Source organism: Lathyrus oleraceus, chromosome 4 (assembly GCF_024323335.1).
Source record: "Lathyrus oleraceus cultivar Zhongwan6 chromosome 4, CAAS_Psat_ZW6_1.0, whole genome shotgun sequence".
Classification (NCBI taxonomy): domain Eukaryota; kingdom Viridiplantae; phylum Streptophyta; class Magnoliopsida; order Fabales; family Fabaceae; genus Lathyrus; species Lathyrus oleraceus.
Window position 1 is genome coordinate 32,643,403 of NC_066582.1, and position 20,298 is coordinate 32,663,700.

Here is a 20,298-nt window from a genome sequence, read left to right on the forward strand (position 1 = left end):
ATCCCTTTAGAGTTCACCGGTTACTCTATTGGTCCCAATTGACAACATTTAGAGCACATAGGAGCTCCAATTGTTACAACTAACAAAAGATATAGTACATAGGAATTCAATTGGTCTCAACTGACAACTAATTGAGCATTTAAGGGAATATGAGATATTACACCTTGAGCGGCACAAAAGCAGTAGCACGCGAGATATCCTAAATGTAAGTAGTACACTCACCCAACCGGAGATGCGCGAGAAGTGTTAGAGGATCCAATCCTGAAAAGTTTGGAACACACAAATCATAAGTAATGATGTTGTAAATATGAAACGAAAATGACACATAAAGATTAAATGACTAATAAATATTACCGTCAGTAGTGTGATGTTGCATGTGACCTGCTTCTTCTTCCACCTACAACCCTCTAATAACTTCGAGAATAGGTAGACCAAACAAGCGCACCCGAGTTGTACTCATGGATCTGGTCGAAATCCTCGAAATACCATAGGTAGATGACATCTGTATAAGTGGCACTTTTGTCCATAAAAATTGCAGTGCCACCAAAATATAATAGGTCTGGTTTCATAGCATGCGCACTGTAAGACCCCAATTTTTACCCTAAGATCCCTCATGCAATTTCATCATAAGCATTAGCATTGAGATCATACATTGGCATCCTCCTTACCCCTCTTTCATTGGGTTTGTTTTGGGAGAGATCACCAAGCACTATGGGATTGTATCATACTTGTATTTTATCATTTCACTAACCAAAATACCAAAAATATGTCTTTGTATTTGCCTAACTCTTTTGTAGGTAGGGCATGATCTCCATTGATTTACCAAGTCCATATCTAGGGTTTGAGACCCTCATGAACAAAGAGCACAACCATGGATTGATTCAAGGATGGTCATAAACATAATATATGAGTCCCAATTATCTCTACATGTTATATTGATCAAGTTTTCTTCAAGAGTTTGAGGGTGATTTGCCTTGGAAATCCTAGTTTGACTGGGTATCTTGAGTAACTTCTCCAACAAGCTATCTCAATAATTGATCAAATTTCTCAAGGGAAACTTCAAAATTCATCATCTTATGCATATATGACCTACCATGATCCTAGAAATTCAAGAGAATTGAAGGTTAGCAAGTTGGTTGATGGTGGTTGGTCAGATGAATTCATTTGATCAAAACTGGGTCTCCCTAGACCCTATCTCCTACAATTTTCACCATATGAAAATGATTCCAAGATAAAACTTACTCTAAATGACATGCCAAACAACTTTCATGTTGATACCTAGATCTATTTTTGCTTGGAAAATCATTTTCTATGTTGAAACATTATAGGTCATTTTGTTTAAACCCTAATTTGAAAGTCAACTTCCCAAGGCCATAGCTTGCTCAATTTTTATGATATGAAAGATTTCCAAGTTTCACAATCAAATTCAAGAGGTCTACTTAAACTTTTATGTTTGGAGTGGGAGCTAATTCAACTTTTTTGAGCATGTGATATGAGGTTACATTATAGGTCATTTTTTACCTATACCATTGATCAAGTGATTTTTCCAAACTTCAAAAATGCATAACTCTATCATTTCAAATCCAAATGACTTGAAATTGGTGACCATTTTGAAGGAATTTGAGATATCTACAACTTTGTTGAAGACACTTTTCTCATTTGAAGCTCACATAAAAAGTTAAGCAAGGTGGAATATTGAGACATATGGCTTGACACTTAGAAAAATTTTCAATATGTTAAAATTTCCAAACTTCCACCTCAAAATTCTTCAAGTTCAAAGCTCCAAATGGAAAAGTGTTGAACATGAAAGTTGTTCCTCTTGATCTAACCTTTTCAAAAAGCCCAAATTCATCCATTTTGGACAAGAAATAAATACGCTGCGCATGGCTTGAACATGGTATCATCATTTGGCAAGATTGAACTTCAAACATCCATGCACAATTGCCTAGCATTCCAACATGACTTCAGCCTTGTTTACACTCAGTTATGGATCAGATAGAGTGATTTCATGGGCCTGCACATGCCCTTGCACTCATGCATCACACATTGCTAATTTTGGAAAAAGTCCATGCATCACACATGCCCATGCACTCATTGATATTAATTTGGTAAAAGTCCTCCTTTGACCAATTTGTGTTTTGATCCATTCTCCTCCCACTTCATCTTATTCCCCTTCTTCATTCATTCATTCCATTTGGCCTATGATATCTCAAAATCCTAAGGCTAGTTGATTGAAAAATTAACATGAGTATGGATGAGATTAGGCCACACCTTTTGCATATTCTTTTTGTGTGTGGTATGTTTCATGAGCATAGTTCATAATACTATGTCTCTAACATGCATTAACACCAAAATTCTATTGCTCGACCTCAAATAGTTATGACTTCTACATAAGTCCAATTACGATTGCTTAACATAGCGCTAAATTTGTGACATGAAAGGCATAAGCATTCTAGTTAGTGAGATTGTAAGTCTCCCCTCTTTCATGATATTGTGTGGAAACTTGGCCTTTTTTCCTTCCTTTGGAAGATGTCTTGGTTCAAGGATTCATGCTTGTGATAAGTGGGTTGAGTGTTCTCCAAAGAATGTCTTAAAATGAAAAGCAAAAGCAAAACAATACTAACTTCTAACCTACTAACTACTAACTTTTAATTTCAAGCACTTTACTTTAATGTCATTTAATTCTAACTTTTATACATTTGCCATTGTTCATATCATTCTAATTGTTTTTGTTAATGCAATTTTCACTTTGTCCACTTGGACCATATTTGTGTGATATATTTTGTTTGTGTATACTTTGTTTGTTTGTGTGGTCTTTGACCATTAATGTACATAATAACAACAAAAACCTTAAAAAACTTTTGTGTGGACTGTTGGCTTGATCTTGGACAAATGGACTTAGAATCTAGGCAACCTTCATATGCTAAAGGACTTGGCCAATGTCAACTTATTGAGAAACCAAGTGCTTGCAATTTGAAACTTCATCTGATACATCATTCAAGATTTCTCTAAGTTCATCTGCAACATGATCATTGTGAAGCTGTTATTTTGAACCTGTGACTTGTGGAATTCATCTGTTACATGAGCTACTTTGAAGAAGATCATGGAATGGATAAGCTTGGATGTGGCCATCTTTATTTGATGCCTTGCTCTTCAAGATAATATAATTATGCATTTGTGTGTTGCTTGATTCTAAAAGTCCAAGGGAATTCTGGGTTTCTATTGACATTCTTGTCTATTGGATTGCTACCCATTTGGTCAAATCTTTTCAATTTTAAGCTTTTAATTTTGTACATAGGATAGTCTCTTCATCTTCTCCCCATTTCTTTAATTTCAAAATCTCTCCCTCCCTTTTTCAAAACCTTCTTTGATTGAACTTATTTTATTCTAAACTTTGACCATTTTTGCAAAAAAGATAGAAACTTTGGCCTTATGCCATTGCATTTTCAAACTTATTTTCTTAAATCAAACTTGTAAATAAACTTAAATATACTTGACTTAAACTTTCAAAAAGCCAAAAAGAACTAACTCATTCAAACCATTTTTAGACCTTTGTGCCTCTCAAACTTAATTTTTGTTAAAAACAATGCATCCACTTTGAAATTTGTATCACGAACTACGAGATTTTGATCCCTCATTTTTATGTTGGTACGTAGGCACAAGACCGAAGGTCTTGTCAAACACGAAAATATAATTAATGAATTCTTTTCTCATCCCCCCATTCTATTTGTTTGTAAACATCATTTTATACCAAATACATATGCACACAAAAAGGGCTCCCTAGGAGTACCTAGGACACTTTGGGTGCTAACACCTTCCCTCTGTGTAACCAACCCCCTTACCTGTAATCTCTGACTTTTTATTAGTTTTGATTTGAAAACTTCTTACTTTTGGGTTTTGTTCGTACTTTTTCCCTTTTCCCTTGGAAACAATAAAAGCGCGGTGACAACTCTTGTTATTTGATCTCTAGTTTATCCATAGCTTGATGATCATGAATTTACCGTTACACGCACTGTGGAGCCCCGCCTGCTCGTCATCACGTGTAGCATGATGTGCTATCTGGATCTATATATATATATATATATATATATATATATATATATATATATATATATATATATATATATATATATATATGCTTCATGTATTCAAACCTAGCATGACCCCCCGGTCCTATCCAACTCCTCCCGCGCTTTCGTTGGGTCAGCCCCTAGATAGTCTACCATTATCACAAGTGTCTCGTCTTTGGTAATCCTCTCATGATCTAGGAGCCGCCCCCTGATTGAAATATGTAACAAACACGATACATCATCGAGTATGATAGACATCTCACCAAGCAGGAGGTGAAATGACGAGGTGTTGGAGTGTCATCTCTTCACTAATGCATTAAGCATCTCGTGGTTGACCGTAGTATAACCGGTCATGCACAAGTCCTTCAGGCCAGATAAGGACAAAGCACTCTGAAACCATTCCTTATTCGGATGAGGCAAGTCAGTATCTTCCGCTCATGGTTAATAAACTTCAACGGATCACAGTCCTAAAAAAAATATAAACAATGTGACAAATTTGTCCATTAAAATAAATGTAAATTAAAAAGAATGAAGACAACTAATGTTACCTATCCATCCCAAATATTTCTAGAAATATGGTATGGGTACAAAGGCAGTAGTTTTAAGCCTACATGGCCTCCTCCAAATGCCTATGGCTCACCCTCTAGAGGTGGCACTAGCTCAGCAACATCAACAGTATGAGGTGGCAGTGGTGCCTTCGATACCACTAGTGACTCAGGTACATCAGGCATTTTAATAGGTGGAACCTGGTGCCTACGGGAGGATGGAAGGACATATGTGTCGGTAGGTGAAACTCGTCTCCTACGGAAAGAAGAAGATGGAGAAGCACGAGCCCTAGAAGTTGATGACTCTGTATGGCTAGAGGAACTAGGAGCATCCGAAATCCGCTGACTCTTCTCCCGCCGCACTAATGTGTGTTGTGCAACTATCACGTGCCTCAGTCTATCGTGTCTATCAGTCATTATGCATATAACTTTAAGTAAAGCAGACAAAAATCTGGAGATGCATCTCCGATTGTTGGGAAAATAAAACGTTGAAAAAAATCTGGAGATGCATCTCCGAAATTTTGTGCAACTCGGCACCTACGTCAATGGCGACAATGCAGACATGAAAACCAAAAAAAAAATTGCATTCATCATCATTTTCAGTCAACTATCATGTTTTACACTATGTCTAAACTATCAATCATCCAATTTCTACTCATTTCCTAACTTATACATCAATTTCTACTCATTTACACCAAACTCAAAAACTATTCAAAACATTCAAAAACTTACATTTTTTTACTTTGTTTTAGTGTTGAATGATGTTTCTGATGTTGATTGAAGTTCCTTTGACCTTGGTTGCTTGATTTTGAACTTGTTTATGAGAAAAAATTTGAGTGTTTTAAGTGTTTTTTGAGAAATATGAAAAATGAGAAAGAAGAAGGGTTTTGACACGATTTAAGCTCCAAATCATTTCAGAGATGCATCTCCGATATTATTCCGTAAATGCATCTTCAGGATATTTTAACGTTAATTTAGGCTTGAATGCGTCCGAAGATCCATCTCCAAAATTTAGAGACATTTAAGTATTTTTTTCGAAGTGGTTAAAAAAATGCATTTAAGATATTTCCTAAACAATAACATCAATAATGTGAGGACTATAGTGATATAACTAATATCATTTCCAAAGCACCTTGCATTTCTATATTTCCAATTTTCCAAGATTCATAAACTGTTTTTGTTTCTGCAAAAGCACATTTGAGGACCCTTTACAATTTGTGACTATCCCGTTCAATTCTTCTTGCCAACCTCTTGGATCATGCTGGACACCTAACCAACTTTATTTCTTGAAAATATTTTCTTTCATTTATTTTAAATAAATCCTAAATTTTCTTTCCACCAAAAACATGATTTACCTAAACACCATAACACACGGGTAAATTCTTTAAATAAAACAAAAAAAAAATGCTTATGCAATGATAACAATTTAAAACTTCTTACATTTTAATCCATATGAACATACCAAACTTGAAAGAAAAAGAAATAAAATCACAAAATAAACATTAATATATGATATTTTTCATATAAATTCATTTCCATGACCCTAGGGGTGTTCAAAACCAAATCAACCCAATAGAAAACCTAAACCAAACCAAACCAAATCGAAACCGCAAAAAACCGCATTTGGTTCGGATTCGTTTGAGTCATTTTTTAATAAAACCACGCGGTTTGGTTTAGTTTGCGGTTTGTATTTTACAAACCAAACCAAACCGCATTATGTTACAATCCAAATTTTACTTATCCCACATCCAACCAAAACATCAAACCTAATATGCTTTAACCTTACAATTACAAATGATTTTCTCTTACTCACGCTTAGGGTTTCAATTTCAACCTTCTTAAATCTCTCATAGTAGTATCACACATTCTTCTTGTCTTCTTTTCCATGTAGGTTTCGTCTATTCTACTCTAATAAGTCATCTCTTATGTTCTTTATTTTTCATCTTTTATTTTACTATTTTCTCTTTTAATTATATTTTTATCGCACCTTTCTTCTCAATCTCGCATCTCTTATGTTCTTTTTTTCATCTTCTCTAATCTCTAATCTCATATATTTTTTATGTTTTATTATAATGTCTTCGATTTTATTTTATGCTACTATTTATATATGTTTTTTATTCCACTTTTGTCTAATCTAATTTTTTGTATATTGAATGAAACATTTTTATCTAAATATAATGAGTTTTGATGTTATTTAGTCATGTATGAATAACTAAATACAAAGTTATGTTGTTCTCTATAGGTGTATGTATGGCATAATAAAAATATTATAAAAAATCGAACCAACCGAACCAACCCAAACCGCATTGGTTTGGTTTGGTTTGGTTTTATTTTTAAAAGCCAACCAAACCAAACCAAACCAAACCGCATGCTTTTTTCTCTTGCGGTTCGGATGATTTTTATCGCCAAAACCGTCCAAACCGCACCGCAAACACCCCTACATGACCCTATATAATGCCCCAGCTATCGTGTATGTATAAGACAAAATGTGATGACGCCTATTTTACCTAAAATATATATTACGAAATTAACAATACTTATTTGAAACAATAACAAACAAAAAGTATATCAAAAGATCGTTAATAATATTATCCAAAAAAGTAAATTCATAAAAATTAAATTGATAAAATTAAATTTCATCCAAAATTTTCAGAGAAACTTGCGCTTCTTGGTAGTGTTCATGTATGGTCTGTAGACCCATTCTGTTTGAGCTTCAGCTTGATCCACTGTTCCCAATTTTATCTGCAAAAGGTTTCAGAAACATGAAGGATCTTAGGAATAAGATTGGAGTTTAATGTAAACTAGAGTAAATGCAAAAATAGGAACCTATGACAATTTCAATAAACTGATGAACAAAACACACTTAAGGAGCATTGCTCCGACCATGGAAACATGTTACATAATCTATGGATCAGTTTCCTTCAATCCTCTTTCATAGTGAACTTAATCGCAACACAAACCTGATATAGTCGCAAATCAAACCGTGGACCAATTTCCTTCAATTCTACAGAGTTAGGACCCCCACGTTTTTGATATATATGATGCCTGTATGGAAGCAGACGAGGTATTTTAAATGCCAAGGAAACGAGTAAATGTAACTGTAAAGGCTTGATGCATAAAACAGATAAACATAATCAACCTGAATTCGATATAGTCCGAATTGTTGGAAAAAGAGACAATACGCTTTGTCTCAGGTTTTGGCACAGGAAACAGATGCTTTAGAATATTGGAAGTCCTTTCACCTAACTGTTTACAGACCAAAAGAAATGCTATTAGCAATCAGTAGTCAGCCCTTAGCACAAAAAGGGTATGTAAAGTCAAAGTGTTCCCAATGTTTTAAGGATTCTCTACATACATCACGATAAAAAACCTATATCGGACAATTTTACATCTATGCTAGAAAAATTCAAAAAAAAGCTTTTGAACCACAATCTTTCTATATTATATTTGAATAAGATATGAACCAGTATGTACATAGACAATAAAGCTCGTACTGAATTATGAATATGAGTACCTTAGTTGAGAAATTATTAAGTATAATATGTGGATAAGCCTGAGGGATGGTTCCAAGAGCTTTTTTGTCTTTAATTTCATGTCTGGAAACCTTCAAGAAACAACAAATTAACATATAGTCTCCAAAATTATAGAGTTAACACTAAGACTGACACTTACCACATTGACTAAACTAAAACATGCAGTTGGGCCAAATGGTAGATGGTAAACAGTTAAACGAGCAGGCACGCCACGATGTTCATGAACCAAGATTACATCTGTATAGTCGTGCGACCTGCAAGCATCTATAATCTCTGAAACAACCTGAAATGAAAATGAAAATCATTAAGTATTACTCTATTAGTATATGTATATTTTCATGCTAACACCTATATGTTGTATTCGACTGACTCCTACTTCTCGACTAGCTACTTCGACATAATCAAATATGCTAGTTTACGACAGAACATGGAATTACAACTTCTAACAATATTATCTCTCAAATTGCAAATAAAAAAGTAAAAAGTATATTTTCTTGGGCTATAAGAGAACCGTTGATGATAAAAGGAGGATAGAATGGTAAACTGTTGATGATAAAAGGAGGATAGAATGGTAAAGGGTCCAACCTGACCACCACGGTTTATTCTTTGAGCATTGGGAAAGACAGTACTCAACTCCTACACAGAATTTAAGATAATGATATTCAGTAAAACAATCTGAAAAATGTATGGCTTAAATAAAATATTTGAAAGCAACGGGCAAACCTTTACAAACTGTTGAAGAGGAGCGCTTGGACTCCTTGATGTGGTGAGCATGATTTTAGGATCTTTCTGAGCAGCAAATGCATACTCATCATCAATGTGTGTTCTTGGAACTGAACTCAATAGAGAGCAAAGTATTAAAATTAAAACCCCAAATTCACAAAACACATCCTACATATTCAAAGACACAGTTAACTGTTTACAATTGCCTTCGTGGGAATTTGAATTGCATTCTTCAAGTTACCAGGCAAAGCTCTTACACTATAGTTCATGGACAGATTAAGCAATCACTAACAGCATGTTCCTAAAATTCAGCACCCATTACTGATTCAATCAATTACGAACATAAATAATATAATAGATAAATATTTCTAATATTCTCCCTTAAACTGAAAGTTTTTTAAACATTCAGTTTAACACACACACACCCAGCAATGCCCTGAGCTTCTGAAATGCAGCCACTCTCAATGGCTTCGTCATTATATCAGCAATTTGGTCTTCACTTCTGCAGTACTGAAGTTCAATTACTCCATCCTTTGTGAGATTCCTGATAAAATGAAATTTCACGTCTATGTGCTTGCTTCTTCCTTCTTCCGTATAAAACAGGATCTTTGGACAGTTTGATAGCTGAACTGTTGTCGCAGTAAATTGCAGTAGCATCAACTTCCCTTTCCTGCACAAAATTCAGCCCTTCAAGAATCCTCCTAAGCCAAATTGCTTGATAAGCACATGCTGTTGCAGCAACTATCTCTTGTTTCTTTGATGACCATGAAATGGCTCCAGAACCCGGCATAAAGACATAGCCAGAAGTACTCTTTCTATCATCAATATCTCCAGCATAATCACTATCTGTATAACCAATCAAATCTGATTTTTCTCCCTTCTTGTAGAAAATTCCAAAACTAGTAGTACCTTGCAAGTACCTAAGAATTCTCTTTGTATCCAAGAGATGACTCTCCTTAGGATTTTCCATATACCTGCTGATCAAACTTACAGCATGCATTTCCATATACTTGCTGATCAAACTTACAGCATGCATTATATCAGGCCTTGTTCCTGTTAAATACATCAGACTCCCCACAATTTGCTTGTAAAGGTGGCTGTCAACCTTCTTTTCATCCGAATTCCGAACAAGCTTCAAGCCTACTTCGGTAGGTGTAGCCGCACGATTGCAATTTGACATCTGAAATCTATTCAGAATTTCTTGCACATACTTGTGAATTTCTTGCACATACTTCAATGCCTCCAGTTCTGCCTTCTGCGCATCTGAACTGTTCCCTTCACAGTCTCTGTAAATCCGGAGTCAACAACTTGCCAATACTCTTTTGGACCTCAAGAAATTATCCGTTAACATGCTCCAATGGTCATAATAACCATCAAAACGAGGAATTGCCGTTTGTACAAAATTCTCATTGGAAGTTGCCAAATGTTCTCTCTCAAATATCCCTGTGTTCCACTCAAATTTTTCTCTAAATTAACTTGCTCTTGATACCACCATTAACTTAGAGAACAGAGAGCACCAAAAACTGATGTTTTTATTGAATTATCAGTTAAAATAACATCGATTGCAAATGTTTAATATAGCTGAGAACCATAAACAGCATATTCCTAAAATTCAACCCCCACTACTGACTCAATTAAATATCCCTAAAGAGATACCCACTATTGACTCAGTTAAATATCCCTACAAATCAATTACAAACATAAATAATATAATAAATTAATATTTCTAATAAATTAAGTGAAAATCAAACACCCTGACATTCAAAATAAGCAAAATCATAGTCAAGTTCATTCCCTCGTGAAATAAAGAGTAAAAAATAGAGAAAAATTGAATACCAGCTGTGTTTTGATCTTCCAGATCAATTTGACGACGAAGTGCCGCCTCCTCGTTTCTAAGCTCAGCTGGTATAGGTTTCCCTTCTACAAAACAGAACAAACAAAAAAATAAAGAAAAGAAATATGAAAAAAGAGTAAAGAAAAGTGATGAATGAAAACCTTGAAGAGCTTCTCTGATTTTGCGCTTCTTCTCATAAAGGGCACGTTCATTCCCTTCTAAGCTTTTTCTATACAAATACTCTCTCCGCAAACGGACGTTTCTACGCAACATTGAGAAGCTTTCAGAGGGAAGGATGGCTCTGCTATGGCTTTTCTGTTTATTTAAAAACCTAACTTAAACGGGGCGCTGTTTTGTCTCCTAGTTTCTTTTCTTTTCACCCAACTGACCTAGGATTACAAATATAAAGGTTAATCTTATTATGTTTTGAAATCCTCTATTTCTATAAAAAACAATCTATCAAATTGACAAATTATTAGTATTTGTAACAAATTATTTATAACAACAAATTATATAATATAAATACATTTATAAAGTTAGAAAAAAATGAATATTTCATAAAAAAGAATTAAAAATATGAAAAAAATACATAAATAATAATTGATTTGTCTTTAATTTATGTATACATTAAAACCAATCCATATTAAAATTATGTAATATAGATGCATTTATAAAGTTATAGAAAAATAAATATTTGTTAAAAAAGATAAAAAAAAATGAATAATATATTTTAAATAATATATACGTTTAACATCGAAATATATTAATATTGGACAAAATAAAAAATATTGTGTTTTTTATATAAAAAATGAAAATGATTATGTAGCCCAAAAAAAATAACATTTGGTTAATTTTTTTGTTTAATACACAAAATAGTACTGATATTAATACATATTTTTAATTTTGCTAATAATAGGGCTACTAATTCCGCAATCAATTAGTAATAAATTTCCAACAGAAACATTAAATATTCTGATATTATGAAAATTTATTGAATCAAATTTAATTAATTTAAACAAAAAAACATTAAAAGTTATTAAATCAGACAAAAATATTGATATTAAAAGATAATAGTATTACTAGTTAATTAATGGTGTAATACATGTATTTTAATTATATATTTGCAGAAAAATTAACAATAAAAAATTAATTAATGGTGTATTTCAAAAAAAAATAAAAAACGAATATAATAATATATTGAATAATATATCATATTGTTATATATTCATACGTGCATTATAAAATATGATATATTATAAAAAAAATTTAAAATATATAATAATTCTATTATACCGAGATATATATTATTTTGATGTTTAAATCAATATTAAGAAAATATAATAATTTTTTAGCTTTTATCTTCACTATTCAATCTTTGTTAGGTCATAAATACAAGTATAATATTAATCCTTATATCGAGGGTGATAATGTGCTATGTTGATATTCGAAGATCTTTAATTTAAAATTTATTAGTAGAATCATTAGTCATAGACTTATAAATATTCAATATTCAACATGTATAATTTCTGTTTTTTTATCTGATACAATTTCGATATTTCTCTTTTGATTGGTAAGTATTTTTGTCATTGTTGATATTTTATTATTAAAATAAATATTTTTAATAATGTCATCCAAGTAAGAGAATATTATATTAATTATTTAATTAATCAAATATAAATTAATATAATTAATTATTAATATTAATATATTATATTATGATCAATTGTTATAAAAGAGTATTTATTGATGAATTAATTGATTGAAATTTGTATCTAAATGGACTAAGATGGATTAGACCGCTCAATTAAATTCAATTAAATCTCTACCCTCAACTATTTAACTATTTAAACTTGTTCAATTAATCATTTCATAGTCTCTTTTCAATCGTAGTTTTTAGATTTCATAGTCTCTTTTCAATTGCAGTTTTTAGATTCTACATGACACAAAAATATAATATAATTTGTATCTAGTGAAAGAGATAACGTAGACATAATATATACGTGACAGGTTCCTAACAGTTCACGGTGATGCCGACGCAATAATTCCTGTTGGAGATGCATTTTGAATTCGCAAAGATCCTACCGAATCATAAGTTACATATAGTAGAAGGAGCTGATCATGTATATACTAATCATTTAGCTGAGTTAGCTTCATTGTGGTGGATTCTATGAAGGAAAATCATGGTGTGCTGTGACATATTAATTCTTTATGTAGTTTTGAAATTGATTATGCTTGGTACATTTCAGAATTCTGCTCATGGGAAAATCATGGTGTGCTGTGACAGTAGTATTTTTCCATTTGATGTGCCAATTTATTCTGAGGAGGTTGTGGACTTGGGGCCTCCTAGTTATGTACCATTTGAGATTTTAAATATGAAAACAAGTTTGTTTAACTACCTATTTATGCACATTGAAAGTATCATGAAAGATACAAAATATTGAGACAAAGATAGCAGTAAAAAAAGACATTCTTCTACGATTTTTTTAACTGGAATAAATAGTTACAGAATATTAACAAGTAATGTCAAGTGATATCTAACTGAGTTAATCATGCAATTAATCATCTACTCAACTGAATAAACCATTTTACATGTTACAACACTTGGAGGTATTTCTACAATTAGGAGTTTGGATATAAATCTGATGGTATAAATGATGCCGACATTGGAAGCAATGATAGTAACTTGAGCTTCACATTCTTGTTCATTTTCTCAGGGAACCATAATGCTCAACCTCTACAAGCTAATGCAGTTTATTACTATACCAAGTCAAGTAGCTTGTTTCGATGTTTCAAGTTCAAGTCACCATTGTCATCTTAGTCAAAATGAACCCCGCACCTTCATTCTAGTTTTGCCAAAGAGAATAGTGAGACAGAAATAAGAGGTATAAAGACAGTACTGTTAACATTCATTTCCCGAAACAGAAATAAGAGGTATTATTTACTAAATTTCAACCACCTGGCATTTGTTTAAGGAAAGAAAGTACTTAGGTCTTCCAAGTCATCGTTGGAAGAAGAAACAGTGTTGTTGTCCAGTGTTGAGTACAGAGTTTTGCCACCATTAACCACCTTTTCATTTTTCTTATCCTCCTTAAATCAACAACAAAAACAGAAATGAACTTATAAACTATCCAAAAATAATTACAAGAGAGTTGTATAGAAGTGATAAACATCTTACAAACTCAGATTTGAGCAAGTCAATCATCTCTCGTAAATCTGAGATATGATGTTTTAGTGCCTGAAAAAATAGAAAAAACTTAGTGAGATACAACTAGTCGTCTCAGGTTTTAAGAAGTTATTGCTTTATTACCTCTAGTCTTTGAAGCTCCATAGACCGAGCCAATGCTTGTCGTCGTGTCAACAAGCTTTTGGGCCTCATAACCTGTGGCCGGAAGTAGTTCTTCCCACGATAAATAATTATTATATGGCCTTTGGTATCTTTGTCTACAGATACCAGCACCCCACCACTCTCCGCTTCCAAAGATATCGCAATGTGCTTAACTTGGGCTATATTTTTTCCTTTTACAAGTATCTTCACCAACTCACGATATTTCCAGTGTAGATGCATATTTTCTATGGTCCCAGCATAAACATCTCGCCTCCCTGAAAATCTCATATTGTTAACAATTTTTATATGATAAATTTGTACAAAAGCAGTTTATAAATTAGTTGGTCTTACCTAAAAGTAAGTATGGCTTCATACTCAAACCAACCTTCCTAAACAAAAATCTCTCTTCATTAGTTAGAGTCTCCAAATCGGTTGGAAGGTCTGCTGCATTGAAATCACCCTGTATTTTGACTAAATCCTTCTCAGCCTTCCTGAACTTTGTTTTTGCCTGTGACCATACAAAGTTAGATAGATGTGGTAACAACAAATAGTCTTTGGGAAGTTATTCCAATCGGTCTTTTGCAACTTACTAGAGCTAGTTTATTCTCGTGATTTCTGATTAAAGAAGAAAGTCTATCCAAGGTGGATTCTCTCATCATTTTCTCAACTTCTTGTGTACATGGTTGGTGTCCCCAGTTGGCAGTTGCTGCCCTAGTCTCGGCAAGGGTGCCAGCAAGTAACGGCATTTGAGATGATTTGCTATTTGATATAGTAATAGATGAAGCCTTTTGTCGTGCTTTCTCTTCCTCGTCTTGTTGGAGAACAGTTAGTTTCTGTCTCTCGGTCAGGGTTTTGGTAATGACTGGAGGCAAGAAGTCATTGCCCCTATAAATTACAATATACTCCTTATTTCTAGAAAGTAGAGTTCCGCCAGTCAGTTTCTGCAAATGCATGAAAAGAAAACACCATAAGTTTGAAGAAAGGAATATGTTATTCACTTCAGTATTGCCACAGCCAGTCTGGTTAGCTTTCAAAATGCATGAACATTACAAAAGTATAGCTGCAGTCAATCTTACGGGTATTATTAATTAAATGAATTTTTATGGAACCCGAAACTCACTAAACTTAAAAAAAAAAAGAGTCGACAGTATGTGGTTTCATGCAAGAACCACCTTCAGGCTTATGCTTCAATTACGGAAAATCACTTATGGTTTTGAACCATAGCAACTCACCCCCATGAATATTATCTCCTACTTCACCTCGGACTTTCAACTGAGATGAGGGAAGGTTAACAAACTTGTTCGACTTATGATATAAAAATGGTTTTTATCTAGTAAATATATAATGGTTATTAATGACTGACTATGTAGTCAACTTGCCTGTGCTTGGCATTTTCAATTAACATTTAAGGTCAGTGGCATAGTCAAACTTTTGACAATTCCATGAAAGTTTTAAATTCAGTTGTTGCTGCTAGAGCAAATTTAAATGATAAAAAGACAGAATAAGCAATTTATCAGAAAATGAAGTGATGTTTGACCATTCCTATTCTCAGATGAAAATAATATAATGCAGATAGTCAGATACACTTTACAATACTAGACAGATCCCATTTTTATCGATTCATCTACCTATATGCTCATGTTTCAGTTGATGCATCAGACAAAATTTTAACGGGTTTGAAATCCTAATCCTATCCCTAATATTCTCATTTACAAGAAATGAGGCTCTCGGTAAACTACTAGACTCAACAACAGCCAAGGAGGTCGTCAAACAGATGGGTTGTTTTATATACCTTTTTAGCATCATAAAATTCCAACACAAATAAATGAAACAGTAATGTTTTCAAATTTCTAGCCGTTCATGAGAAATACACCTTGAGTACTTCAGCCATTCTATCATTAGATGTAAAGGGAACACCGCGTTTGATGGCTATTTTCGCAAGAGCACTTGTTTCCCACAGCTTTACTATAGCTCTAGCCAGACCTTGCAGTTCTCTATTTCTTCCTGCAGCAGTTAACAATAGTATCTTTTGGAATGAAAAATTTGAAGACATGAATTTGTAACTAGAGAGATTCTTCCATACCGAGGGCAAAATGCGGAGCTGTTCTTCTAGCATTCCTACGCATCTCAGTCATCCCCTTGTTGGATAAGCTAGGTTTCACCCCATATGGAAGAAGTCTGAACGGTGTTTTATACCCTGGAACCACAGCAGGTAACTGGTCTGCATCGACCGGTAAAGGCTCACGACCTGTCCAATCTTTGAAGCGCGGACCCAATTCATCTAACAAATGGTTGAGTTCAATCAATTCCATGGATTCCTCTTCACTCATGTCCTTCAAATACACTGCCGAGTCTCGATTAAATGATTTTATAGGTACAACCGTTTCTTTCACACTTACTTGAGTACTTCTTCCACTTCCAACATCCACTGAATTATCAGTAGCATTCTCCTTAGCATCAGATACTTTTGTGTAGGACTCTACGCAGGGAAGCTTGTAAGACATTCCTCGATATAACACTATGGAACTGCCCGATCGCCATACCACAATACCTCCAGTTTTACTCTGATAAATTAAGCAAGAAAGTAATACAATGAAGATAAAGGCTCTAGCAGTTCAAATATTTATATATCAAAAGATTCAATAAAGTTAAATTATTTTCAAAAAAGCGATTTTCCTAAGCTATCCAGGAGACCTTATGAAAAATAAGTTGAACACAACTTATTGTGAACATCTCATAAGCTCTCACAGTATCATATATATTCAATTAAGTCAATCAAAACAGTTATTTACATGGAATGTGAAGTGAAAAAGTGAACCTCAAGAATTTGATGAGCCCTTGTCATGTTAGCAGAAAGAGGAGAATGAAACTTGAACTTAACAACTTCATCAACCATCCATTTTTCATGAATAGAATCCACCAATTCCTGAGTGATACCAGCAACTCCAACATTGAACCTCTTCACCATTCTCAACGCAACGTTTCTTAGCCTCTTCAACTCATGTTCAGGAATCAACCTCTCCGCCAACTCAGTATTGCTTCTTCTTTTCTTCAAACTACCATTTTCTGATTCCTGAACATCTCTTTCCACAACAGAACCACCGGAATTTTTCTGTAACGGCTTCTCATTTTCTTCAATGTCATTGGAAGCACCGGTTTCAGAATCAAGCAGGGGATGTTTAGGGTTTTCTGCCACAGGCCAGGGAGAAAAACGTTTTGGAAACTGAAAATTAAGAGAGGAATGACTGGTTGAAGAAGAATCATTCTTTTTGGATTGTGGTTGTGGTTGTTCCTCTAGTTCTGGTTGTGGTTGTTGCCATGGGAATTTATCTGTTTGGGAAGGTAATTTGAGGGACCATTTATCTCGAATTTGGTCATTGAAACTTGGTTTAGAGGTGTTTTTCTTTTTCTTGTTTACAATCTTAATTTCAACTTGAGTTCTATGGTTGGAACAAGAAAGTGAGAATTTGAAAATGGGTTTGGTGTGGATTAGGGGTAGAAAAAAGTGAAAATGCAGAGGAGGAGGAGGAGGAGAAGAGCGATACCAATTCGGTGGAATTGGTTGGAGCGCCATAAAATCAAAAACCTCTTTCACAGAGGTACTACCATACCGCAAAACCAATTATCTTAGTAAATCATTAAAAAATAATCAATTTCATTCTTTGGGGGCTTTTTATTATTATATTGAAACAAGTTTGATTTTTATTTTAAAAATTAATAAAATAATATAAACGGATAATGGTGATGAATCTATTGTGTAAAACATCTTACATTAAGTATTAATCTCTAAAATAAAATACTACCAGTACACTTCTTAGCAATGTTTTAAAATAGAAAATAGAACTGTTAAAATATTTTGATTTAAAGTTTAATTGGTTCAATCAATTATATATTATATAATTTGGTTTATTAAATAAAAACTAAATTCCATAACATAGAATCATATCTTCACAATTTAAAACAATAAATATTTTAAAATTTATTACAAATTTAATATAACAATATCAATTAATGTATAATAACACAATATAGATGTACACTTAATTTTAATTTTTATTTAAGAATAATTTTAATAAATTAAAAAATTATAATAAAATAAATTAAATTAATTCAAACCAAGAAGATAATAATTAAAATAAAATTTAAATAATTAAGAAGAATACTTAAATTAAATAATATAGAATTATGAAAAATAAACAATACAACATACTTAATTGAATAATATTAAACAGATTGGAGTTGAACGACGATAAATAAGTCTTAATTGACAATGTTAAACAATATTGACTTGAAGAATAATCAATATTGAGTTGGGCAGTTTGGCAGTGTAACTATGTTTGAAACAGACGGCGTGATGATGATGAAATGTGGTTGAAAGAAAAATTATGACGGAATATAGAACTTAGAAGTTTGTATGATTTTAGAAAGAAAATGATTTTTTTTGTGATTAAGGAATGTTTTAAGTTTTGATATTGACATATTAATTTTTTTCAAAAAAGTTAAAAAGAATGACCAATTTGATTTAGTTTTTTGAACCGAGCAGGTTAATAAACTCGGTTCTGATTCTTTAGTTCGAATGATTTTAGACGGTTCAATTCGATTTTTTAATTTTACTCTGATTTTGATCCATTAGCAATTTTGAAATGTTGATCAGATCGAATTCAGCTTTGATTCTCAGTCCAATTAGTTGAACCGGTCGGTCAATTCCAGTTTTTAAAGCATTGATTTTAACACATATTTTTCAATTCACTTATTGTTATCGGTTGAAATTTATGAGTCTAATCCAATTTATATAAATTTCATATAATTTAATCAATCAATAAATATTACTCCATTCGTCTCATACAAGTATCTCCTTACAATATCAATATAATATTTATTATTATTATTATTTCTTATGATCATATCCTTATTTATTAAAGTTTAATATATTCAACAATTCTACGGATTATAATTAATAAGAATGTTTTATTAAATGATTATATCATTTAAATCAACACATCTAATCTTTTTTAAGAACACATAGCTTAAATAAAACATTTATTAAGAGGAAGGAGGGAATAATATCTTAGAAATCTCAAATTAGAGTTATTGTCACCTTAAATTCTATTGTCAAGGTGAATAATATTCTCAACAATAGGTTTTAGTGGAAGCTTAGGTTAGGATCCTCTTCTTTACCATACAACTACTAGACTTCTCTTGGTTATGTGATTGCTCTGGTTGACTATGTATATATTCATGACCTTAACCTATCATTTAAAGATTTTACTCTACGATACCGCCACAAACTACCCACTTGTACACTCAGCTCTCTCATAAATCATCGCTAAACTTACTAGTTAAAGTCTTAGTTTAAACCCTAATATAGAAGATGTCTTCATTTAGTCTGATAGTATAAATAATACTTACACTACTATCGTATCCCAATATATCCTACCTAATTGTATCGTATTTTTCTTTTTCGATTCATTTTCATATGCATCAACATGACCATTTCATCCGGTCATGAGTTATCATCAATTTAAAGATTATTCATCTCCATAAGTTTGACTTGTTTTCTACATTGATCTAATAAATTCATTTGCATCATTTGTTGACCATTGACTTGCATGTGAAAGAAAGGTCAAAGTCAATGTTTGACTTTTGACTTCATTCATTTAAGTGATATTTTAAATATGTCATTAATTTTTTTATTCCAACTTTTAATTTTTATGCATATTTTAGTTTTAGTCATTTTTGTTGCTAAGTTTAGAAGTTTCATAAATAAGTAAAAAAATTATTTTTCAATTTAGACTACGTTTGCATTGATCTCTAATTTTATTTATTAAATACATTCAAAAATATAAAAAGAAAGTAGATTTAAATTTTGTTTTTTATTCTTACACTTAGTCATCTTTTCACCACACTTTGCATAAAAAAGAAAAAGAATTATAAATTTGTTTTATTTTACACTTAATTTTTTTATCATATCCATTATTGTATTCATTAAACAAAAGATATTTAAAAGAAAAGAGATAAACATGATTTTAAAATAAAGTGTTTTATTTATATTTTTTCATGGAGTATTACATCAATAATAATAATATTACATAGTAATAGTACATAAAAATTTAAAAAATAAGAGATTTTTTTTTCTGTTGCAGCATCACACGCCCTCATGCTTTTGCAATGCATTCATCCTCTTCATCCATGTTCATTATCATCACATCAACAAGCACATGAAAAAACAATAAGAAAAATCAGCAAGCAAAATTAATCATAATACATA

The 20,298-nt window shown here is 32.4% G+C and overlaps 2 protein-coding genes across 2 annotated transcripts; both read right to left on the bottom strand.

Annotated features, from left to right (window-relative positions):
• Window positions 1-7,132: 7,132 nt before the first annotated feature.
• Window positions 7,133-11,121, bottom strand: LOC127138629 (uncharacterized). The gene is made up of 9 exons (XM_051065114.1): window positions 10,867-11,121; window positions 10,708-10,791; window positions 8,872-8,981; window positions 8,734-8,784; window positions 8,288-8,431; window positions 8,130-8,219; window positions 7,755-7,861; window positions 7,576-7,660; window positions 7,133-7,357 (listed from the first exon to the last, which is right to left on the bottom strand). Exons 1-9 carry the CDS (start codon window positions 10,976-10,978, stop codon window positions 7,265-7,267), a joined length of 876 nt encoding a protein of 291 aa, XP_050921071.1. The 5' UTR covers window positions 10,979-11,121; the 3' UTR covers window positions 7,133-7,264.
• A 2,033-nt stretch (window positions 11,122-13,154) lies between these two features.
• On the bottom strand, window positions 13,155-17,669 carry LOC127138631 (CRM-domain containing factor CFM3, chloroplastic/mitochondrial). The gene is made up of 9 exons (XM_051065115.1): window positions 16,849-17,669; window positions 16,114-16,594; window positions 15,904-16,034; window positions 14,621-14,971; window positions 14,382-14,538; window positions 14,013-14,305; window positions 13,881-13,940; window positions 13,662-13,792; window positions 13,155-13,548 (listed from the first exon to the last, which is right to left on the bottom strand). The coding sequence occupies exons 1-8, from the start codon at window positions 17,602-17,604 to the stop codon at window positions 13,673-13,675; spliced, it is 2,349 nt and encodes a 782-aa protein (XP_050921072.1). The 5' UTR covers window positions 17,605-17,669; the 3' UTR covers window positions 13,155-13,548; window positions 13,662-13,672.
• Window positions 17,670-20,298: the final 2,629 nt, after the last annotated feature.

Excerpts from the sequence above, each read along its gene's own strand:
- LOC127138629 (XM_051065114.1), bottom strand. The coding sequence starts at position 10,978 with ATGTTGCGTAGAAACGTCCGTTTGCGGAGAGAGTATTTGTATAGAAAA. Across the intron at positions 10,792-10,866 it reads AATCAGAGAAGCTCTTCAAG|AAGGGAAACCTATACCAGCT; the intron begins GTTTTCATTCAT and ends TCTGTTTTGTAG. Across the intron at positions 7,661-7,754 it reads TCGGACTATATCGAATTCAG|GCATCATATATATCAAAAAC; the intron begins GTTGATTATGTT and ends GCTTCCATACAG.
- LOC127138631 (XM_051065115.1), bottom strand. The coding sequence starts at position 17,604 with ATGGCGCTCCAACCAATTCCACCGAATTGGTATCGCTCTTCTCCTCCT. Across the intron at positions 13,941-14,012 it reads TGGAGCTTCAAAGACTAGAG|GCACTAAAACATCATATCTC; the intron begins GTAATAAAGCAA and ends CTATTTTTTCAG. Across the intron at positions 13,793-13,880 it reads ACTTGCTCAAATCTGAGTTT|GAGGATAAGAAAAATGAAAA; the intron begins GTAAGATGTTTA and ends TGTTGATTTAAG.